This window comes from Leishmania panamensis (assembly GCF_000755165.1).
Source record: "Leishmania panamensis strain MHOM/PA/94/PSC-1 chromosome 16 sequence".
NCBI lineage: Eukaryota > Euglenozoa > Kinetoplastea > Trypanosomatida > Trypanosomatidae > Leishmania > Leishmania panamensis.
The window spans coordinates 402,207-425,984 of record NC_025861.1 but is presented as its reverse complement, the minus strand read 5'-3'; the positions used below and the strand labels follow the sequence as shown (position 1 = coordinate 425,984).

Genomic DNA, 23,778 nt, shown 5'->3' with positions numbered 1-23,778 from the left:
TGGATGTGTGTGTGGGTGTTCCACCTCGTTTGCATAGGCTACGCGTTGGCCCACACACGGGCACGCACTAGCAACGGCACGCCAGTTCAGTGGGTGAACTGTGGAGAGGGGAAAGGGACAAGAGTGAGAGCAAGAGGCGCCGCGGCAGAGAAGGCGAAGAGAACACCACAAGAAGAGAGCGCAGAGGAGACGCATGTGCGGCGAGAGAATTCAAGTGGAAGCAGCCAAAGCAGAGGAGGAACACGCAAGACAGTCTCTCGAGGGACGAAAGGAGCGTGAGAGGCTCCGCGGAAGGGGTGTTAAGAAACAAAAGGGAAAAAAGAGTGGAGAAGACGAGAGAAAGGGGGGAACGAGCAAGTGCGCCCTCCTTTCGCTCCGACGAAGTTCATCCAGCACCCTTGAAGTCTTGCTGGCGTTGAAAAGCGGCGGCGGAGACTGGTAGTAGCCACCATTCGCCTGCGATGTAGCCAGAAGGCAGAGACTCGATGGAGGGAGGCAGAATCATCAGGATGCCCTGCGTTACGGACATGTCGCCCGCGTCATCATCGCTACCGTGCACCTGTACAGCTTGGGAATCAAGCGTAGCCCAGGTAGTAGGGTTTGATGGATGGGGTCTGCTGCGGCGGCGGCGGCTGATCAACACACCTCGCTTGTTTCTTCGCGAGCATTTCTCTGCTGAGACATGCCGCGTTGTGCGTCGCCATCAGCATGGACCGCGTCACCTGCGCTTCTATCTATGCCTCCTATTCAGGCGCGCTTCCACGCAGCACCATTAGCTGACTCTCCTCGACCGCGAAAAGGTAGATGGGGCACCGTCGCATCTCGGGTGGGACGGCCAGCACGATGGCCGTGATGAGAGCGATCACGACCACGGGAACACAATAAAGCTGACGGCGTGGCGTGTTGTTCTGTCGCACTCGTTAACCTAGTTGTTCTAGTAGGAGGCCGTCATGATCCAGGTCACACAGGCACATACGGCAGCACAAGATGGGGCATGGAGAAGGTCAGAAGAAGCAGATCTCAACCCAGCTTGCGTCGTCGCACCACGCGGGCCTCGTAATGCGCGTCCGCCACTTGAGGGTTGTCTGAGATGCGCGAGTTGGCGTAATAGGAACGCGTCAGACTCCGTGTCGCGGCTGCCATAGTAAACGCTCGCCGCCGCTGGGCAACGCGCTGCTCTCGCTTTCCACGCCAAACGTTGACAGCAGCTTTGCCGGCTGCTCAGCCTCTCGGGTCAGCGCCGACGCTCAATACAAGTCTGGTACGAGGCACCAGCAGCTGCAAGGATGAAACCGAAGAAGGCAGTGGGGGAATGGCCAGGACCGCCTCTCGGGTGTTCTCCCGTGGCGCTGTCTGTATCCTCTCCTATCTTGTCTCCTTGATCTGCCACACCAAGTAGCAGGTGATCTCTTTCTTGTCCAGGACACAGTGGTAGACTAGGTGCCGCACACTACGCCCAGAACAAGTGCGACGAGGGCGAGAATGCATAAGAGAATAGGGCAACGCAGCACGTGCCGGCGCGTGGGGTCGGGGTAGATGTGGTAAATAACCACGTACTTCCGGCCGTTGCCGTTGCGCGCCAGTCCGTCCTGCTAGCCTCGGTGGCGCAGCCGGCATGCGTGTTGAGGCGACGCATGCATGGCTGACAGGCGCTGACACTCGCGCACACAAAGACTGCCGCGCCCTCCGCACGTGCAACGTCAGCAACAAGATGCGCCACCCGATTAAACGTGTGTTCGTGTTGGATAGCGGTGGAATGGGGGAGGGGAGGGGAGTGACCGCAGAAAGAGGAGCCGAAAGACGGAGCCACAGCCCAGAGATGCGGAAGTAAACAAGAGAAGGAAAAAGAGAATCCGAAGAGGATCGCTGGACACACTCGTAAGCGTGGGAGGAGGGGGGAAGAGGGTCGAAGCTTAGGGGAGAAGTGGCACGTGTGCGGGCAGGGGTGAAAGGCAGGCGGGGAGTAGAAGATGGCGCACATACGGCGCAGCTCACCGGATTGAAGCGAAAGTGCCACACACACACACACACGTTCGAGCGTGCCCACCGCGACCACCACCCGCCTTCTCACGCCCACACCCACTCCCATACGCACACGCCCCGTTCACCCGTTGGGAAGAGGGTGTCTGGAGGAGGGGGAGGGAGGGAATCGACCAAGTAAAGAGGGAGATAAGAGAGCGTGAAGACGTGTACACATGTTTGCTGTCTCTCTGTGTTAACGAGCTGAGCGAATGAGCCTCACACCTCTCCAACGCCGCCAATGGAGCGCGAGGAATGTGATGTGGGGATGGTGGGCGATAATGGGAGATGGAACGCGCACGAGGCAGGCGGGTATGGGCGCAGTGGAGTCCAGAAGCCAGTGGATACCGTACCTGGCGTGGGACACCCGCGCACGGACAGAAGACAGAGAGAGGAAGGGAGTGAGGGAGAACGCAATAGCGGACGTCTTGGTCTTCAGCCTCGAACACAGACACCAAAGTAGCCGCCAGGCTCGACAACGTGCGTTCATCAATAGCGCCCAGGCAAGAGAAAGCAACGACAAGAGGGGAGGGGCTCTCTGATACAACACTCAGCCACCGGAGCGGCACCCTCTCCTTTCTTCCTTGGGTCGAGTTCAGTCGCTCATCCACGCACTTGCCACGATCTCTCCCCCCATCCTCAACCCCCCAGTCGACATTGCCCCTCTCTCCCTCTGCATGCACCAGGGCTCCTTGCTGTCCATGGGCACGTGTGTATCCTCTGAATGCCCGCATCGCGCACATACATGTATACGCGAACGCTAACCCCGGTCTCTGTCCCTCTCCGACTCTGCTCTCTCGCAACACCTGCGGTTCCCGCTGAGCAAATCCTGAGTTTCTTAGAGCACAAGACGACGGAATTATGAGATGAAAAATGCGCCTCACGACAGGACTGGCAGTGACACCTTCGTGGTTGACGGAGGCCCATACAGGCTCTCGCAGCGACGCTCAAAGCTGTGCGTCATGAGGCTCACAACATTCGACATGATTAAATGACGGTGCATCGGGTTCTTGAACTCAAATGACACGGAGAAGAGCACATCCACCGTTTGGGGCTTCCCTTCCACCGGGGCGAACTCCCACTCACATCGGAGGTGCTGGAGAATCGACCGCTTGGCGACCGCCCCCGCCGTAGACGCCGCCTTCTTGAAGAAGGAGAGCACAAGCCCGTCGCCGCAGCCCGTGCCTGGCGTGGAGCTACTGCCGCATGAGGGTGCAACCTCCTTTGAGCTGGCCCTGTTGGTGTTTTGAAGCGCTGCTTCGCTGTCAGCCTCCTCTTCCTCGTAAAGAGCCGCGACAACTTTTCGCCCTGGGTAGAGCGTCACGCGCGACGTGTATTGCTCTTTCAGAAAGGAGAAGCCGATGGTCAGTGTCGTGGTCATCTCGATGGCATCGACGAGCTCCAACTCTGCCGCCTCGGCCCCTGTGGCCAAACGGGGCGAGGCGGCAGAGTTGGAGCTGGGAGCGAGACACCGGGTACCATGCGGCACCCGAACCCGGCGCGTCGTGTGCACCTCCGACCCCGCACACCACGGCAAGAAGGCGGAGTAGTGCTCTACATCGGCCACTACGCCATAGAATTCCTCCGGCGACCACCCAATGGTGCAGCGCTCTTTATATACCTGCAAGTGATCCCGTGCGTCACTGCTGCAGCTCGACGCACTCTTCACTTCACTGACTGGGGCCTTGGATTTGTGCATGGGACTGCCCACTCCGCCAGTGGCAGTCTCAGGCTGCGCGCTCGACGCGTTGGAAGCGGACAATGACGCTGTGGTGTTGGCTTGGCGCTTTGCTGCCGTTGCGGCCGCTATGGCCGCCTGCGCCTTGGCCACAGTGGCATTACCAGCTGCCTGCCGCTGCTGTGGTAGACCTTCCTCATGGCGAGTGCCGTGTTGTCCATTGCTGGGCGCTGTGATGGGCGCAGAGATGGCCAAAGAGCCGCTGTGATGTCGACGAAGCAGCCGAGAGAGCTCCATGCGCGGCGGCGCAGCCGCTGTGGCCGCTGCCAACGGTGATGAGGAAGACGCAGAATAGGATGTAGTGTCACCCTTGCTGTCCGCGATACTCGTCGAAGCCCCTGCAGAATTGACGTTCACATAGCGGTGAATGCTGTTCGTGCGGTTCAGTGAGCCGAAGGGCCGCGCATCCGACGCAGATGGCGGCGCCGGTGGTCGAAGCGACTCAAGCGGTGAAACCACTTTTGTAGGCGCGCTCGATGGCGCGAAATGACGCAGGAAGTCTTTGCCTGATGGCCCCGACCAAAAAAACTGCCGCCGCGGCGTGGCAACTGCAGTCGTCGTCGTCGCTGTCGTCGTCGTCGTCGCCACTGCTGCAGATGACAGCGTTGGCGTGATGCGGCGCCCCCCCCTACCCAAGTAGAGCGCGTCGCATACCTCCATCGTTTCTATACGGGTAGGGGTCACCGCAGCACCAGCGCCACTCACACGTCGCAGCATTGTGTAACACAACAGTGCGAAGAGAGAGAGGGAGGGAAGGAGGGAGAGAGGGAGAGAGAGAGAGGCGAGGATTGAAGACGAGAGTGGTGTCCCCACCCCCAACCCAACAGCAAAGAAGAGCAAAATATGCAGTGGTGTATGAAGAATCTCTGCTGTGTGCATACATGTGCGCGTGTGTGTGTGGGCGTTATCTGCAAAGTAAGCGAGATGAGCCCCGCGAACGGCAAACTAAGTGTGGAGGAAGAGGAGGAAACAAAGAGAGGGTTCGCGATGTGGCACCGTGGAGGCAGTGGGGCCACCCCAGCAGCCTGTGATGGGTGGCCCCATTGCATGCCGATCCAGAGCAAGTGACCGCAGTAGCATTGCAGCAGGGTTCGGTCGAGCGCCGTCGTCCTGGGGAAGGGGGAGATACACAAGGCAGCACACCTCTAGCAGCTGCACACTGCCACTGCTCACGTGGAGTAGCGACAAGAGTTGAGTAGCCGCGAAGGAAAAGCAAGACAAGTGAAAAAGATGCACATAATTGTGTGTGGCACATCCACAACGCCGACCTGTGCAATCCTTGTCTCTGCCACCAGCGTACAACCTGCTTCGAGTGGGTGCACACCCGCTTCCGCCTCTGCTGATGAGAGTTGCACGCCTCGCGAGCTTGTTTCTCTGCTCGCCCCCCTTCACGTTGTCTTGTGTGCTTCTGCTTTGCTTTGCAGTTTCGCTCACATCAACAGACCACTGTCGATGCCCACATATGTGCTTGCACCGATGCTGAAGACGACCTCGCAGACAAGCCTGTCTGTTGCAGCTCTACAACCCCCCTCGCCTCCTCGCTCAGTCCCCCCCTCTCCTTTTACATGTATGGGGTGCATCTTCTACACACGGAGTGAGACGTACGCCAGTCACTTAAAGCTGAGGCTGAGGCTGAGGCTGATTGGGGGGGGGGGGCGAGGAGGAGAGGTAGGCAAAGGAGAATGCGAAAAGGTGCGAAAGAGCGGCAGCACGTTGGCTATCTGTGAGCAAACGGCTTTAGCGGATGAGGAGAGGAGAGGAGAGAGAGAGAGAGAAGAAACGACACGCAGCAGCGCATGTCTCTGAGTACATCGGGCCTAGTTCTGTGCGCCATCACTACCAGAACTGCCGCCTGCACACCGCTTCTGATCATTACCGAGGCCCTTCCCTCCCCATCCATTTCCTTCCGTCATGCGTTGTGCTCGCAGGCTACAGGAGAGGATGAGGAGGGGAGGAAGAGTGACGTGGAGAAGCGGAAGAAAACAACGGCACCACATCAGACGTGTTTGGGCAAGGCGGGAGTCAAAGGAGGAGAGCCGATGGCGATGCGTGGAAGATGGGGGAGTGGTGAAGGGCTGATTGAGAGGAATAAGAGGAGGAGAAAGTGAGAGAAAATATAAAACAGTGCTGCGAAACTAAGGCGCGGGGTGCACCCGCTGCTGTACATCAGGTGGTGGGTGAAAGCGAAGAGGGAAGGGAATGGAGGCACAGGCAAAAAACACAGCGGCCATTGGAAAGGGGGGAAACTACGAGTCGGACCACGCAAGCAGAGATGAAAAGGGCCAAGAAGAGAAACACGCGAGTCAAGTAATAAAATACTGGAACGTGGCTGATATAAACGATCACCCACAAGCGCATCCGCACACTCCATCCCTCTCGCAGCTCCTAATCGGTCATCCCTTCCGGTGAGGAGCAGCCGTAGGGGAAGGAAGGGGGTGTGTGATGTATCGGGAGAGGAGGGGAGATGGCACACTTGCATGCGCCTCATTGATTCTCATATGAGAGCGCGCGTCAGCCCACACACGCAGGAATACACAGAGGGGGAAAACAGCAGTGGCAGACAGACAACACAGCACAGACGCATGCGCGAGCACACACTCTCACCCTCTTTACACACGGGGCGATAACATCCATAACAACCAAAGAGGCAGCAACAGCAGCGTGGTAGTGCCCCTCTCCTCTCCCTCCCCAGTTTCCCCTCTCCGGTATTCAAGACGACTTGGTGGGGCTGTAGAGCGATTTACATGAGTGAATTAATGGGCAGGGAAGGGAAAAGGGGGAGAAGAGAGGAGGAGCGAGGGGGTGGGGGTGGCGCCTGTCTCCTCCTTGCCACACATACGAGCACGTGTACACGGCCTCTCGCTCACTCCTTGGGGCCCCTCTTCTGCTCCCGGCCGCCCCCCCCCGTGTTCACCCGCGATTTGCCGCTGAGGCGGACGACACCATCATGCGCAGCTGCTGAAGCTCCTCCGCATACAGCGATCGCAGCACCATCTCACGCTGCTTCAACTGCTGCCGCAGGAACTGGGTCTCGCTGTGGCGCTCCGTCGCCTGCACCATTCGCTTCTGCTGTGCGCGGTGTACCTCCTCCTGCAACTCCAGCCTCACTGCTGTGGCGGCCTCGACGTCTGCCTGTGTATGATTGGCGCGCCGCATTGCCAGCTCACGCCTCTCGTCCCGCCCCTGCTTTGCCCGCTGCCCGCTCCAGTCCAACACCTTCGCGCACGCCTCCTGCACGCCTCGCGTAATGTCTTTGCGCTGCCGCTGCGTCATTTCACGATTAAAACGAAGCTGTGCCTCGTCCAGCTCTGCCTTCCACGCACGCCGGTACGCGGTGTCGGCGCCGTTGACGGGAATGACATTGGGCGACGGGAACTCTCGCGACCACTGCTTCACCTCGTTGAAGAAGTTTGTCGACGTCGGGCCCACCACCTGAGATGGCGGCAGCGCTGGTGTCGCAGGGCGCACGGCGGGTGTTACGGGACGAGCTGCCGGCGCCGACTTCTTCCCCAGTGCCTGAAGGGGTACCATTGGCACTGGGGAGGCAGCTGCTTGCGGAGGAATGCTGGCAGTTCCTGGAGAGTTGGGAGCGCCACTAGACAGCGGGCTTGACACCCGTGCTGCAGCTCCGTTGGGCTGTGCAGCTGTCGTCGCTGGCAGGGGGTGCACCTCTTGATCAAGAGAGTGGCCGCCAGAGATACCCCTGCGACTATACAGTCGCGGCGCAACGACTTGCGCACGCAGCTCCTTCTGGTGCACTGCTGTCACCGCTGCCTCCTGAGAGGCGTACAGAGCATACACCTCCCGCTCGTGCATCTGAGTCGTACGATTCAGCTGATCCAAGGTGCGCTGCTCCGCTTCCTGCCGCGCGTGCCGCTCCGCCTCTCGTGCACGAGACAATCGCGGGCGGCCCTCCATCCACGACGCGAGATAAGCTGCTTCCCACAACTGGCGCTCGGTCAGCTGCGCAGCAATATCGCACCGCTGGCGCTCCGCCGCTTCCAGGTGCTGCTCCTCCCGATCCAGCCGTGCTTGCTGCATCGCCACGCGGTGCAGTTGCATGGCACTGTGATGATCCTTCACGACCCGCTGCGGGTTGGCGAGATAACCGCTGGCGGCCTTGCTCCGGTGCGGTGCTGGGTAGGTGCGGTTCTGGTTGTCTCCAGCGACCCGCTCCGCGTAGCCCGTCAGCGTAGACGGATCAGGGTAGGTGGCGCGCAGGTAGCAATCGGGCAAGTCGACGGCCTCGCCACGGAGCTTACGCAAGCGCTGGAGAAGCACCTCCTCCTCATATGTCGCTTGCTCGTGCACGCGCGCGGTCGACCTTGCCGTTCGCTCCGCCTGGAGGCCGCGCAGTCGTAGGCGCTCAATACGACGTCTCTCTTCGGAAAGGCAAAGAGTAGGGGCGCCGTTGATGTCGTGCAGGGGCGCCGCACTGTCGCTCGCATCCGCCGCTGTCCCTGCGCCACCCCGGGCACCAGATGGCTTGGACAGGCGGTAGTACGTAGACGCCTTTAAGTTCTCGCGGCGCCACTGCTGGTAGTTCTCCTGTCGCTGCTTCCACGCCGTGACGCCGTCCATGGCAGGCGACGTGTAGCAGGCAGGAGTGTAGTAGCAGGGAGTCGTCCCCGCGGCACCAGCACCGTTCGAAGTCAGGAGTGCCGAGGCTCTGCAGGACGGTGGTACACAGAGGGACTGCGGTGCGGACCTCTGACCACGATTGCCGTGTGTCCGGTGATGATGAGCTGATGGCGGTGAACCACGTGTCGTCGTACGAGAAGCGCCAGTGACCGGCTTGGCCGTGGAAGCGAAGAGCCCCACGGTGCCGACTCCGAAGACGGCAGCGTCTTCGCTGCGAAAGAAAAAATTTTCGTAGCTGACGCCGTCGACGCCGCTGAAGTTATCGCGGCGATGGCCTGCCGCACCGCCGAGGGTAAGGTGGCGTAACACAGATAAGCCCTGTCGTAACTCCCGATGCCCCGAGACACGAACAGAGTCACCCCTGACACCGCTGTGACCGCGAAAGCCTCTGTGCTTCGTCGCCGACGCGGTCGGCACCGCAGACATGAGGTGAATGGGGCGGCTAAGGTGTTCAAAGCTCGTCTCTCCTCCCGTCTCGGCTCCTGCTGCAACTGCTTTGCCACTGCGCGATTCTAAGCCGCGAAGTTGCGCAATCGATAACGGCTCTAGTGAGGAAGACACACACGAAGCTGACGTGGCAGACTCAGCGACCGTCGCAGGAGGAGGATGTGCCGCAGGTGGTACGTCTTCGGCTGGAGTCGCCCGGGATTCCCTGGCACTCGCAGCGGTACCATCTTGCGCCGTAGCCGCAGCTGCCCCGGTCTCCACCATAACCGCCGAGGTCGTTGCCGCATCGCGCTCCTGGGTGTTCCCATTGGTATTCCCGTACAAATTGGTCACATGAAAGTCCAGCCCCAGCGATGGAAACTCATCGCCGCCACGCACCTCAGAGGACGAGGATAGCGGCTGCAAAGCATCGGTAGCGCTGTGAATTGGTGTGAGCTTGCTCGCAGTCGCTGTGCAGCTCTGCGCCGATAATGTGCTCTTCAGGAGGAGCTTAGCGGCGGTAGGCGAGAGCGGTGAACGCGCGGTCTGTGTGTCAGCTAGAGGGGGGATGGTCTGCTGCATCGCGAGATGCAGCTGCACGCATGTGCGTTGTGATAGCGTGCGCGTGTGTGCTCAGGCCTAGGTGAGTGTGTATGCATCCACCACGATCCCCTGAATGGTAGGTCTACGCTTATGGGTGCTTGGGCCTGTCGGTGCTTTGTTTGAGAGCCGGTCACGTGGCGGCAGCAGATGAGAAAGAGGAGAAGAAGTGATTCCCGTAATGGCCGCAGGAGCCCAAAAAAGGGGGTACAACTTGCGGCGTGCGAGGTAGTTTGTCCTGTGTCGGTGTGCGGGGTGATCGGAGAGAAAAAGAGAGGTCAGAATAGCACAGACCTGAGTTGATAGCGAAGAGATTAATAACTACCAGATGAGCGTTAACCAGGCACAGGGCCGGCGTGCTCCGTCCCGGGCCCGCACGCCGGCGTCTGTCTCCCTCCCACCCCCCTATGTGGTAGCATGCATGCTGTGTGCCTACGAGAACAACCCGGCGTGGTGCAGCATAGTGAGCACCCACTGAATTCGCAGGCGGTGGGCCGTCACAACGCGACTAGCGCAGTAGAGAGGAGAGGGAGGGGGGAGGGGTAGCCCGCCTGGCAGGCCTGACACGAAATATTGCGGAAGAGAGCGAAATGGACTCGTACCGAGGGGGAAAATGAAAGAACAGAAAAGTGAGACCGACCGAGGCATCTGCCTGTGTTGTGCTGTGCTCTCTTCTCTCGCTGGGGGACAGCGGAAGGAGCAGGCCGTTGATGGATGAGGAAAGCTTGAGCACACAAGCACACGTACATGCAACTCACTAAGTGCCGGACAAGACCCACCGAAAGAGAAGAAGGGGTGTGCGGTAAGCAGCACGAAACAGAAAAGGGGGGAGGGGGGCAGAAGAAGGCTCAGATGAGTCGCATTCACCACAAACACACAGGCGCGCAAGCCTAGAGGAAGAGAGGAAGAGAGGAAGAGAGGGCGGCACTCCGGGACTTGCATGCGAACCCTCCCGTGCGGCAGCCCCCTCCCCCCCACGGTCCTTTGCCTCTAGCAGGCAGCCACTCGCTTCAGTGGAAGTTGCTAGTGAGCGACCCACACCCGTCCCCCGCGCCGCTGCTCTTGGCGGGCTCGAAATACACGGAAAAAGCTTCGGATACGTTGTACAGACGACCCTTGCCGAGGGTAAGTCTCTGTGGTGCTCTGAACCTCAGTGCTAAGACCTCGACGGTTGCCTTCTGGAACCCAAGGTCCTGGCCGCGGTGCGGGAGGCACGATGGTGATGGCTGTCAGCACCGGTGTCCGCTGATGCTCCAGCAACGCCAGCGGGGAAGGCGTTGCCAACGCTTTTGCAGGCTCAAGGGTCATCTCGGCTAAACCGACTGGTCCCGAGTTGGCGGTGCTGGTACCCTTATGGGCAGCGGGCTTGCGAGCCGGCTGCTCTACAAGGTTGCGCCGGAGACGACGGGGAGGAGCTTGGTGAGAAGGCACCAGTAACGACAGCCCCTGTGGGTAGGGTGCCCGCAACACGGCGCCTTGGCTGTCCCGCATCGCCGGCGGTGGGGCAACAGGGTCGGGGGAAAAGGAGGGGGAGGGGTACGGCTGCCTATAAAGGGGCCCCTGCTGCACCGCTGCTGTATGCTCTGGCTGGACAGTGATCAGCGATTCGGCACGGATGTCCGTCGGAGCAGGACCGGCGGCAGCATGCAGTTGCGGTGGCGGCGATGCGGGTACTGGGTTGGAATACGCAGCCGCCCATTCACTGCTGGGAAGCACAGCCGGTACTCTCGTCGAACGTCCGCGCGACAGGGATGAGAGCCGTGGGCGCTGCGCCATTGCTGGTACGCTGCTAGCACCGTTGCCTCCCTGAGAACTGTGCTGGGTTGCATCGTGCCAATCTGCCACGAGTGCCTCTTCAAGCAGAAGGTTGCTTGGAAGGTGGTGCGGTCGAGACGACGCAGCGGCTGTCGCGGCGTGGCTCCGCTGCAGCCTGTCAAGCAATGCCCGCGTCAGTCGCGGCGCGCGTTGCGGCTTGTCTTCATTGATAGCCCCGTCAGCGCCACGCAGCGCAGCATTCGTTCTGCCGCTGTATCGTTGCAGCGACGCTCTACTCCGGGGATAGCGAGGGCTTGGCTCCGACGGGTCAACCGCAGCAGTAGTGTGCAGTAGTGCCATGCCAGCCTCTGCCGCTGGCAGCGATCTGGGTCCGCTGACAGTGCCCGTAATTCCCCTTGCCTCCCCTCCTCGTCCGTCCTGTGGTGACTGCGAGCCGGTGCCCTGCGAGGACTGAGAGTAAAACACCTGTGACGGTGGTGGTAAGCCACTTTGGGTGCTGGGAAGTTGCCACGCATGTTGGCAGGCGCTGTAGTGGTTCGAGACTCTCGTCAGTACCGATTCGGCGTATGTCCTCGCGGGCGTCGCCGCCTCCGTCGTAGCAGCAGTTGCGGGTGGCAAGGGCGGCGCGATGGCAACGACACGATGCAGAGGTTGGCCAGCCGTGGCGTATCCTGATGTTGCGTCGCCTTCGGCTGCTGCACCAGCGCGTCCACCCAGACGCTCTGGTGTCGCTGCAGGGTGCACCGTGTGCAGCCCCAGAGACGGAGGTGCTGCTGGAATAGGAGAAGCAATTGCAGCCAGCTCCCCTCCGTCACCAACAGTGCCTACTCGGCCCGCCGCCACTGCCGTTGCCCGACATGAAAGCGTGGGGCGACAACGCGGCAACGCGGCGTTGTCGGCGTCGCCTACCATGTCGGGGTTCGACGGCAGCTCGACTAAGAAGTCGCCAGTGCGTGCACCGTGGACGTGAGGCTGCAGTCGCTCTGGCAACCTCTGCCCTGAGGTCAAGGTGTGCCGCCCTCGCCAGCATGACCAAGTAAATGGAGAGCTCCGCTGCGTGGCCTGTGGCTCTTTCCAGAGTAATGGTCTAGCTTGGCGCCGGCCGTGACCGCCGGCCTCAGTTGAGAAAGGCCTGGGCATGGCTGCCTCCGGCATCGAGCTGAGCATCGCCATGCCCATCGGATCAGGTGTCAGAGCCAGGAATGGCAAGGAGCGGGGCAGCCCGCTGCGACACCCCGTCTGCAGCTGACGGCGCTGGAGGCAGCTGGAGGCGGCGGAGGAGGGGTACGACGAGACCAGGCTTACCCACCCGCAGCCGCTACAGTGAGTTCCAGGCAACACCTCCCACGTCACCGCACCTTGAGGCATGCCACTCGCAGCGCCGCAAGCAAGCTGCTGGACAACCGAGGTGGCTGAGGACGCAGCGAGAGTCATGCCACTCGCAAACTCATTGCGTGCCCCCTCCCCTCGCTGGCGCGGCGCAGTGAGAAGGGAAGCCTGGCGCAGTAGCTCAGCGGCAGCGGGGCACGCAGGGTGCTGCACTGGGGCAGGCTTGGGACTTGTAAAGACTGCCTCTCGAGGAGAGCGCTGCTGTCGGAGGCACGATGAAAGCGAGGGCGACGCTCGCACACGGTGGGGAACGGCGGGCGGCGTTCCCGTCTTCTTCGATGGCACTGAATCCAACGGAAACGTGCGCGCCATCGGCAAGGTGGCAGTTGGCGTGGCAGACGGCAGGTGCTCCACGGGTAGCGGTTCGATCCTCTCCCAGGAAGGACCAGATGGAAGTGGCAGAGGATGCGTGGCGGCTGTGGTAACGGATGTGGGCAGTGTTAAGGTGGTTGTCTGCGACCTCGACCGTACGCCTGATTCTGTCCTACCATTCCGTGTACACGGCGCCGCAGCCGCACCCCACAGTGTTGGCAGGCGAGTGATAGGACCCAGCGCTCCTGGCACCTTTCCTCCTCGCGCGTGACTGTAAATTGGCGGAGCTCGGCGCTCCTGCGGGGCAGGGGTGAGGTGGCTGAGCAGGCTGTCCGCGACCGGTACTACACGTGCCGGGAGCGATGTGTGTGGCGCTCCCGTAACTGCCACAGTACCGCGCCTGTCAACGCGCTGAAGCACTGCTTGTGCTCCCTGGCAATCGTGATGGACAAGAGCACTCGCAGCCGAAACACCACGCGTGTCTCCGCCCCACGGGTTCGCTGATGTCGCGGCGGTGTTGCTAACACAACTCCTACCCGTATGCAGTGTTGTGCGTCTGTTGAGCGCTTGCGCCTGCGTTGCGGGGACGGGGACGGCGGCGGCGGCACGAGGTGTCCTCTCTGTCCACTGTTTCTCCAGATTAGCTCCACACACCACCTTCATCTCCGCTGCTTCTTGCTGAGCTGTTCGTCGCTGCTGCGACACCGCTAGTCGAGTCGGAGTCCAGTCCATCAGTACACCCAGAAGCTCACTTTCCGCGGGCGAAGATACGTTACTGCCGGATGTGCCAATGCTAGCTGGTATGATAGACAGAGCGACACCCTCTGTGCCTGCGTCTCTCACATCCAGCGGCCTGCACGGCGGTATCGTCTCAGGTACACCTGACAATGACGCCGTGACATGGTCAACAGCAATACAGACGGGAAGTGGTGCCGCGTGTGCTGGCCGGCGCGCAGGCGGCCCAGGAGGCGATGAGGAGCACATGAGAAGGCGGCACGGCTTCATCTGCACTTGCTCACCATCGGTAACGTGCGCGAAGGAGCTCGGCGGCGCTGCTGAGGCAGCCGACACGGCATGCGCAGCGGCACGATAGTCGCCCCTACTACCCCCGGGAGGGCCTCGGTACCTTGCACTTCGCGGCGTGCTCCGCTCATGTCGCCTTTTGAATGTTGCATCGCGGACGTAAGGGGGGGCCGCAATAGCGCGCACGCTAGTGTTCACAGGTGCTCCAGGTGGGCAAGGTGGAGAGAGAGCACTGACACGTGGCACCGCTTCTCCCCCTGATGCTGGGGTACTGCGGGACGCGGAGCGAGACGGCGACACCGCAGTGTACCGCTGCGCGACACAAGCGGTCTCTGTGATGTAGCGCATGGGTAACGCAGGCGGGGCCGCGAGTTCCCCCTGCGCAGTCGAGCGCTGCTGTGCGGGAGAGGGAGGAGATGCAGCTGTAATGCGGTGCGCGTGGTCAACGGCGGGGACGGTTAACATCTCCAGCTGCGGGAAACGTCGAGCCGCCGTCGCGACAGGGACATCATGCGCTGTTTCCACGATAGGCGGTGACTTCGAGTTCGATATTGTTGGCATCGGCGAGGGTGCCTCTCGGGCGGCTACGCTGCTCCGTGCCACAAATTCCGTCCGAGTATTTGTCAAGAGCGTTTGAGAGTTAGCAACGGATTGTGCGGGGGGCGCTGCACCGGGCACAGGCGGCTGGGGGAGGACAGACATGCTGTCCGTCGCGGCTTCTGTGTGATGTGGTAGTGGCGCAGCTGACCCAATCGAGGACGGTGGCGCAAGTGTGCGTGCAGCAGGCTGAGGTGTCGGTGGTAGTCGTTGTACTTGGAGGGAATGCCTTGACATTTGCGTGTTATCGAGTCGCCCGGATGTTACGACGTGAAGTCTGGGAGCATCACGTGACTCTTCCGCAGCAAGGACTACAGCTGAAGTCGGTTGCGGTACGGTGAGCGGAAGGTGAGCGACAGCTGCCGACAGCGGGGTTGTGGTAGCCACCAAAGGTATTGGAGAGCCCCCGCCAGTGCTGCTCGAAGGGTACGCCACCACTACTGCGATGGAACAGCTGGTGGGGGACTGTATGGTAGGCGTGTGGCGTGCTCTTTGGTGTGAGTGCGAGGGTACGGCTATTGCACCATCACCTCCTTCCTGCATCGCACAACGGCTCTCGTGCGCGAATATGCCTGCTGAGGCAGGAGCCCTGTGAATAATGAGTGTACCACCACTCTCGGCACTGTGCTGGACATCAACACGGTCACCTTCGTGCGGTGTTGAAAGTCGCTTCACCTTGGGAGTACCCTGCGTGGCCACGTTGGCCGTCTCCTTGACAGCCTCGCGGATCGCATCGCCGCAGCAGCTACCTTTGGAATCATGAATGCTCTGATCGCACAACTGGCTCGTCTCCTGACGAGTCGCTGCTTCTAGCGACATGGGCTTGAAGCGCGCTCGAACGTCGCTGCATGACGTACTGTGGAGATTGAGGATGTCGTTGCGGTGCGGCCGATCATCCTGCAGTGTTGCTGAAGTGTCGGTGGGCGTGCTCGTGTTGTCCCCGGTAGCGGCATCTAACGCCCTTCGATAAGTCATACTTTCACTTTCGAAGTGCGATGGCTGTGAGGCGGTGTCTGCTGCTGGCCCGGTAGGGTTGGTGTGTAAGGTCGGTGGGTACCACGCTGGCACTTCTACCAACGTCGAGGCCTGTGGTGCATCGAGCACACCACCACCCATGCACCGGACACCGCAGTCCTGCGGCTGGTGCCCGCCACGTCGCAGGACTTCGGCGGTGGTGGTGCGGGCAGCTCCCTGCGGAGAGGGGGAGAAAGTGCGCACATCGGCAGACATCACAGGTGTGACAGCAGCCCTTGCATCGACGCTTTGTTGAAGCACATCGGAGCACATCGAGGGAGGCGAGCGCCGTGGGTTTTGCTTTGCAGGTGGCGCTTGTTGGACGGGCTGCGCTGGCAGCGCACCATCGCGAGTCCGCTGCCGCATCGCAGAGGTCTCGACTACCACCCCTGCAGACGAGTCGAACAGGGAGGCAGAAGTCCCCGTCCCGGCAGCGGCAGTAGCAGCGCCAAAACCCACAGCTGTTGCCAAGGACGGGCTCCTGTTCATGTTCAACACCGAGACAACGTCGTCGACGCAGCTCCGTAGCGCACCGTCCAGCGACAGCGCCACTCCAGCAGGGAAAGACGCAGAGAGCGGCATTGTCGCCTTAGTCGTCGGCGGCGGCAGCAGTGTCGTGGATGCTTGCGGCGGCGGCGAGGCCTGGTCACGAGGCCTGGCCGGCTGCCGGAACGTCGTGTATGGGGAACTCGGCCGAGTAAAAGCAGCCGAGGGCAGCATCGCCACTATGGTGTCCGCTACCGCGTCTGATACCGCGCAACAGAGAGGGGGAGCTGCTGCACGAGGCTCTTTAATCGACACCGACGGTGACCCCCCCGCATCGCCGCGAGAGAGGCGGCGGCTATGAAACTCATTACAGTGCCTGTTGCCCCTCCACGCTCCACACTGCTGCGCTGTTGCAGCCGCAGTCGCAGAGAAAATCAGCGGGCACTCATGGGGACTGTCTGAGGCCAGGGTACCCCGAGAGGTCGTCTTAGAGCTCAGCACAGCTATGGGGAGACGCCGCGGAGAGGTCTTCTCTGTGGCTTTGCTGCTCTGTCCACTTCCCTCTTCCGCCGGCGCAGACCCGCAAGCCACAGACAGAACAGTGGGGCCGGCGGCTAACGAGTTCTCTGACGACGATCCAAGCAAGGACAAGGGGGCGTGGGTGACATCGGTCAGCGGAGGCTGTTGGGAATCGGGGGTGCTGGCAGTCGTACGATGTCCACTGAAGCGTGACTGCATATACCCATCTTCCCCGACCCTCAGGGCTGCCGGAGTGCGGTGACTCATGTCGGGTGCGGGCATGGCACTAAAAGAAGATGGCAGTAGCTGCAGAGCAGCAGCCGCAGCAACGAATGGGCAGGTAAAGGAGCTGCCATCACTCACTCCTTTGCGATAAGGGGGAAGTACCTCCGTTGCAGTGGGAGGGCTAAGTGCCTGGGAGCACGAGGTGTGTGGTGCGTTGACCTCACCACTCACACTGTCAACGGCTTTGGTTGGCGCTATTTCTGGCACGAAGACGGGAGCCGACCCACCGGTAGCAGAGGCCATGCGAAGGGCCATGCAAACATCAGCATGGTCGTCCATGTGGATGGGCGGCGCGTCTAGAGCCTGTGGCACCAGCAGAGCAGACGGCTGCGCGACTGACGTGACAGAGCTTGCCTCTCCCGTAGCAGCAGCAGCAGAACTGATAGGGACGTTTGCCAGCATGTCCACCCCTTGAAGCGATCCCAAGTTGTCGAAGAGTTGGGAAGCGGTCGTGACGTCAGCGCTGGGGGTGTACCACGCCGTTGACGCGCAGGCGGGCGAGCTTGAGATGGGCAGCAGATGCAGCTGGTCGTTCGGCATCGTGGCATCCATCGCGCTTCCGTCCAACGATGGCGACACAGCGGCTGACTTCCTTGCGTTGTGCCGCAGCGGTAGTGTTAGCGAGCTCGGATCATGTGGCGGTGGTGCAATACTGCGCATGCGACTCTTCTTCCGTCCCTGCAGGAGAGATACAATGGATAGCGGGCTCGGCGCAACGGCAACCGCCGTGCTTTTCATTGTGACGGTAGGAGCCGTGCGCCTCGCATGCGAGAAGACGCTGCCAGAGCACGAGGAATCGAATGTGGTCGACCCCTCGATGCCTTGCCGAGGCAGCAATGGCGTTGCGGGCTGTAGGGCCTCGTTCAACCTCTGCAGCACATCAGCTTTGAGTTTGGGGTGATGATTGGAGCCATTGCTGCTTTGGCTCTCGATTTTGTCGATCTCAGACGCGTTACCAGCCCCCTCGATCGCCTTAGTGGGCGGTCCCCTTTGGTCTGGGTGGATATGAGCTGATAAGGTCTGCTGCAGCATCACTCCAGATAGCACGAGGAGGAGAGGGAGGAGTCTTGCGCAGGAATGCCGATGGACGCGGTGGTCTTGATGACGAGCACACTCCAACTCAGGGAAAGGGGGGGAGTCGGAGAAAGCCTGGAATCTGAAAGGAGCACAATAACTGCGCGCCTTGAGCCTTCTGCTGCTGCAGTGTGTGGGGGGGGGGGGGGCAAAGCGAACCTCTGCAGCGCTGCAACAGCACAGAGCAAAGAGAGAACGCCGGGGCGAGGGAGGGAGGGAGGGGGGGCGTTGGGGGTCACGTGAGATTCACAAGTGACGGAGCCACGCTAAAAAAATCGATCGTAAGCACAAGACAGCGCTAAAGACATGGAGCGAAGGAGAGAGGAAAAGGGCACGGTTAGGATGCCTGTGGATGGCTGCGCCAGCAAACCAACGACAGCCCCCCCCCCAACCAAACAGAGGCGGAAGAAGAGCGACTTCACCTAACTACGCAAGCCGAACAGAGAAGAAATGAGAGCCACAGCAGGAAGGGCGCAGAATTAATCACAGAAGAGAACTCAGAATTTTTTTGAATACACGAGAGAGAGAGAGCGAAAGGGAGAGGGGGGAGGGAAGAAGAAATATGGAGTCCGCGTATCCGCGCTTGTGCTTTGGGATGCTTTGCTAGAAAGATGAGTGTCACTCGCTCGCCTCTTTGCCTGTACACATCTGTAGGCAAGCGAGCCCGTACAGTAATGGCCTCTTGGGTGAAAACACAAAACTGAAAGGATGGAAGCGAGCGAACAAGGCGGTACCCAAATCGTGTGGAAAAGACAGGGGAGGAAGAGAGGCGTGAGTGCACCCCTCGTTGTATGAAGGCGAAACAGAAGAGATGAGGAGAAAGAAAAGCGGAAAGGGAGCGCAGAACCGCCACACACAGCAGACAAGCGGATGGAAGCCCACAATGACGAAAGTAACGAGAGAGAGAGAAAAGGGGGGAGGAAGGGGAGGATATCGCACACGTGCAAAGTGGGTGGGAGGCGAAGAAAGTGGAGCGTGGGACTGTGGCAAGACGGAATAGGTGGTGCGGAAGGTGTACAAGGGCAAAAAAAAGAGAGAGAGAGAGCAAACCAAATTCCACTGCGTATGTACACCCGTTCCCCTCCCCTCCAGCACGTACGCCTACGTGGGCGTGTCCAGGTGAGTAGGACGAAGAACGCGATACAAACGAGGTGAGAAAGAGAGAGAGGCGCGTAGCGTGGCAGCACTTAAAATAACCAAAACACCTGCACAGCCGCGCTAGAGACAGCGGTACAGCAGCTCAGCCCTTTTTCGCTCTGTTATTCGTGTCGGAGAGGAGTGCGTCGCCTGAACATGTGAGGCTTCGTATTCGTCGAGCTTGTGCCGCTCGGTCCCGTTCAAGTGACTTGTTTTCAGGTATTGGGCCTTCCCCGCTTGGATTTGTGTGGGATCTGCAGAGCTGCTGATGTGTATGTTCACCCATGTAGGGACGCGAGTGTGGGGAAGGGAAGGAGAGATGGCGTCCAGCGCATGAGAAGAAATAAAAAGATGACAGTAGTTTAGCCGATACACACACCCATCTTTGTAAAGGTACGCCCGGCACACCAGAGGAGTGGGTGTAGTAGTCGAAGCCAACCGCACCGATGTGAGGGAAGGGGGGAAGTGAGAAAATCATCCGCCGGTCCACGACGAGAAGTGCGAACGGAAAAGTGGAAGAGGGAGAAAAAAAAGGGGGAGAAGTGCCCAAAAAATGTGAAGGTGAAATAGGCTGCTTGAGTTTGCGCCAGAGTGCCTGTGGATGCAACGGGGAGTACACATCACGCGCACAACACGTAACTCCGCCGGCCAAGAGAAGCTCCGAAAATGAAGCGAGAGGTGGCGGAGAAGCGGGGGAGGGAGGAAGGCAGGGGGTCGTAGCTGCGCATGTTTTGTGTATGAGGGAGAGGAGCCGCAGGCCGCCTAATGATGATTGAGCAAATAAGCGCGTACATAGCGTAAAGGAAAGAGCGTGGGGGGTTTCGGTGTGAATCACGAACATATCAGCCACTCTGACCACCCCAGTCTTCCCTCTCACCTCCGACCTCTGCCGCTGTGGCGTCCCGTCTGTCCTCCTCCTTCTCCCTCTTGTGCATACGCCACCACCTGCAGCTGCTGAGTCGCAGCCCTCATTCAGCTCGATCATATTTTTTATTCCTCTTTTAACCATGAGAGAATGCAAGGAGATGGTATTGGGGGGAGGGGGGAAGAAGAATACAATATGGCGAGACAGAGTCATGCATACACATGTCATGACCCCACCCACCCACCCCCCACACCCGCAAATGGCCCTCGTCCTCCTCCATTACAACTGAGGGCATAGCGACAACAGCCACCACGGCAGTGAATCACTGCTGCCACGCAAGCACACGCAGACCGCCGCTACGAAGCACAAAGCAAAACACAAGAAAGTTCCCTCCTCCGCTGCTCGAGAGAGAGAGAGAGACGCCGTCGCACGCATGAAACTTCGCTTGTCTTTAATGTGCATAGACACGATGGTCGCCTGTGTAGGTGCCTCCTTACGCGAAGCGCGAATGCGCGCGGTGGAACGTGTGGGAGGGCAAGTGGGTAGGACAGTAGAGCAGCAGTGAGGGAGTCGATGACGACAATGAAAACGTCTAAAAAATGAAAACAGCTGAAGAGGAGGAGTATACGACAACGGAAGGGAGGCGGCAAGACAGCGTGTGGGGGGGAGGTGGGTGGTGGTGGTGGTGGTGTGTAGTCCAACAACCCTCGGAGAAGAACTCAAGGAAAAGAGGGGGCGCACTCTCCACAGATACGCACCCATACCTCCCACTATGCACTAAACCGTGAGAAGGAAAGAGCTGCATGCAGCAGCGCCTACAAGACCGAAAAGAGGAGCGACAGATTGCCCCCCTCTCCCCCTTTCCCCTCCCGCCCTTCGCCTGAATACAACGCAGGGACGGTTCGGCTCTTTAGGCTGAGAAGAGGACATCCTAACTCAGTGACTCACTCACCATGGCATAGACCCACACAGCCGAGGATGAACCGCTAAACACGAAAAAATGAAGAAGGCGCCAGAGAACCATTTTTTCCCCTTTTCGTTCTCTCAACGTGTCCACTCCCTGCCGCAGCACAGGAGGCCAACCCCTCGCTCGACCCTCCCCGCCCTGCCACAGCCGCTCCCATCATGCGGATCGCACAGACGTGCTCGCTGTCGCAGGCCACCCCGACGCAACGCCATCCAGGGCATGGCCGCCAGCGTCACTAGCGATACATCGCTCCGACCTCCTCTACGACGCAGGTGCCCGACCCTGTCACCGCCAGAGCTGGCTCAGCATTGGGAGAGATGGAGGGGGGGGCTGTCGGGCACCCCCACCCGCAGAGCGGTGGGTGCTGGGTTGGTGGGATGCGGCGCGCTGAGGCGTCCCCTCGTCATCAGAGGTCACACAGCGGTACAGAGCAGCAGCAGAAAGAGAGGAGGGCGAGAGCGACGGTAGAGAATACGCGATGCGAATCAAAAGGAGAGACGGATGAATACATCGGAACGAGGCGAAAAAAAAAAAGAGAGGTGTGGGTGAGCTGAAGAGCGCAGCGTGACGAGCGCCATGGGGGGAGGGAAAGAGGAGGCACCCCCGCAAGACACACACCCACACACAACACAGCTGCGCTGCACAGTTCGAATGGAGGATACACACACGCACACCTAAGAGGAGTAACAATGAGGGCTACCCGACGTTGCTGGCTGTCAGGAGAAGAGAGGGAGAGAGAGAGAAAAAAAAAAAGATCAAACTAACAACGTAGGGGCCACACCGCCTACGTGCACGCTCCAACTCCAAACCCGCTACACAGATGCCTACACAGCAAAGCGCGTGGGCGTTACGAGTCACAGGCAAATCACCAACAGAGGAACGTGCAGAGCAAGAAGAGAAGGAAAAATCAGGTATGTGGGGCAGATGTCGCTTTCTCATGTTGGCACACCGACTATCGAGGATGAATTCAATGGCACACGGCAGTGACACCAGAAGGAGGAATAAGAGTGAACACTGAAGCAGAGGGGGAGAGCGTGTCCTCATATCTCCTAGCAGTATCGTTTGCCGCCTTCCACCTCGTACCGCGTCTCCGCCGCTACCCAGGGCTGCTGCAGCAGTGGGGTAGTACTGTTCCGAGGACCGTGCCACTCCGGAGCATACGGCGCCTCCCTGCGCTGCGGCACCGCACTTCCATTTCCCGAGGTATCCTTGACAAAGTAGGAGGTGATACCAAGGTCCTGCAGCGTGGGCAGTCGCCCTCGGTTCTCCTGTGTCTCTACCTGGTTGCTGGTGTGCTGGCGAAACTCCCAGGCTTTCGACCCCTCGCCATTGGGGCCGAACTGCGGCCTCGATGGCACTACACAATTGCCACTGGCAGAATTTCCTTCCTGAAGTTGGCTGCTCCTATCACTGCTGCTGTCGATCTTATAAAGATGCCGTTCCAGAGGCTGCACATCCTCGTACGTATCGCCGCCTGTGATGGTGCGCGGGTTACCTGGCCCTTCCACGCTGTGCTGCTGGTTCGGCTGGTGGGACGTGACGGGGGGCAACACATACGCCTCTTGCATCTTGGGCAGCAGGATGGTGGTGGTGGTAATCGTCGTGACAGTGGTCGTCGTATACTTCTTGCGAAGGCGGTGTGAGCTGCCATTGTCGGCGCTGTCGGCGCTGGACGTGGCTAAGGTAGGCGCGGGCGATGTGGACGCCCAGGTGCTGTTGAGTCCGTCCTCGTCCTGATAGGAGGTGGGCAAGTGTTGGTGATAGCCGTGACCGTGTGGAGGAGCGCCGCCATGGTGAGGCGGCGGTGGGTCTTGGGAATACTGAGGTGGGCGACGGTGCCCCTGCTGGTCATAAGACGATGGTGAAACATACTGAGCGCCTGACCGCCGCTCCCCTGGCACGACGCCGCGGGTCTCAAAGTCCGTCAGAGTGCGAGGGTCAACGTCTGTTGTGTATGTCGTCACGTAGGTCTGCTTCATCGTTTGCCCCCCAAGGTGAGCCATGATTTCCACCCTTTGCTAGTTTGCGGTTTCTGATCCTGTGGTTGGGCTGGCCGAGATTTTGTATGGACGATCGAAGGGAGTGGCACACGTGTGTGCGCCGCTGTCGAAGTCGATGTTGCGCACTAAGCGATCTGAATCGGCTTATCTGTTTCTGCGTGCCTGATGGATGTGTAGGGAGGCCTCGTGCTGGTCTGTCAGGATATTGAGACTCAGGCTGGGCGGGCAGGAGGGGGAGATGGACAAATGATAATGGCAGAAGAAGGTACCCGAGAAAGGGCTGGGCAAGGTGTGTTGGGAAAGAGCAGGAAAGAGGAATCGCCACTGAATGAGAGTATACGCATGTGTGATGGCGTGTCTGTGCTTTGCAGTGACAGGGGGGAGGGGTGTATACTTGCGTAGGGGCCTCGTGAGATGAAGACTTTCTGATTTGAAGCTGCACTTCAGCTGCTGCATAGGGAGAGAAAAGAGGCAAACAGCAGAGAAATAAAAGGTGGAAACCAGAGAAGCAGCACAACAACGTGTGAGAGAAAGTCTGGCGGGGGTAAAAGGAGGGAGGGCGTAGGGAGAGCGGGGGGGGACAAGCCATGGTATCCGACGGAGGTAAGCCGGACGAGGCGAGCACATGCCACGGCTAGTGCTCCCTCCACCGCCACCGCCACCGCCACCACCATCCACCTCCCTTCTGGCTGCCGCCTCTGGGATGGAAGAACCGGCAACACGAGACCACAAAAAAAAGAGAGAGAGAGAGAGAAGGATACAGATGCGCACCCCCCCCCACCCCCACCCCCCACACAGGCGTATGAAGACACGCAGTCCCTCTTGGCAAGGAAACCCCCGTTCCCCTCGCGTTGCGCTCCTCCTTTCCTCCTCCCTTTTCCCTACGTCGTGTGTTCGTCGTCGTCGTCGT

The 23,778-nt window shown here is 60.0% G+C and overlaps 3 protein-coding genes across 3 annotated transcripts, besides 1 other annotated feature; all 3 read right to left on the bottom strand.

Moving 5' to 3' along the window:
* Positions 1-2,899: 2,899 nt before the first annotated feature.
* LPMP_161070 (polyketide cyclase/dehydrase, putative) lies at positions 2,900-3,994 on the bottom strand (the record flags this gene model as incomplete). Its single annotated transcript, XM_010699332.1, has 1 exon — positions 2,900-3,994. The coding sequence occupies one exon, from the start codon at positions 3,992-3,994 to the stop codon at positions 2,900-2,902; it is 1,095 nt and encodes a 364-aa protein (XP_010697634.1).
* A 2,673-nt stretch (positions 3,995-6,667) lies between these two features.
* On the bottom strand, positions 6,668-9,406 carry LPMP_161060 (hypothetical protein; the record flags this gene model as incomplete). Its single annotated transcript, XM_010699331.1, has 1 exon — positions 6,668-9,406. The coding sequence occupies one exon, from the start codon at positions 9,404-9,406 to the stop codon at positions 6,668-6,670; it is 2,739 nt and encodes a 912-aa protein (XP_010697633.1).
* Positions 9,407-10,447: 1,041 nt separating this feature from the next.
* LPMP_161050 (hypothetical protein) lies at positions 10,448-17,485 on the bottom strand (the record flags this gene model as incomplete). The annotated part of the gene is made up of 1 exon (XM_010699330.1): positions 10,448-17,485. The coding sequence occupies one exon, from the start codon at positions 17,483-17,485 to the stop codon at positions 10,448-10,450; it is 7,038 nt and encodes a 2,345-aa protein (XP_010697632.1).
* A 3,460-nt stretch (positions 17,486-20,945) lies between these two features.
* Positions 20,946-21,280: a repeat region.
* Positions 21,281-23,778: the final 2,498 nt, after the last annotated feature.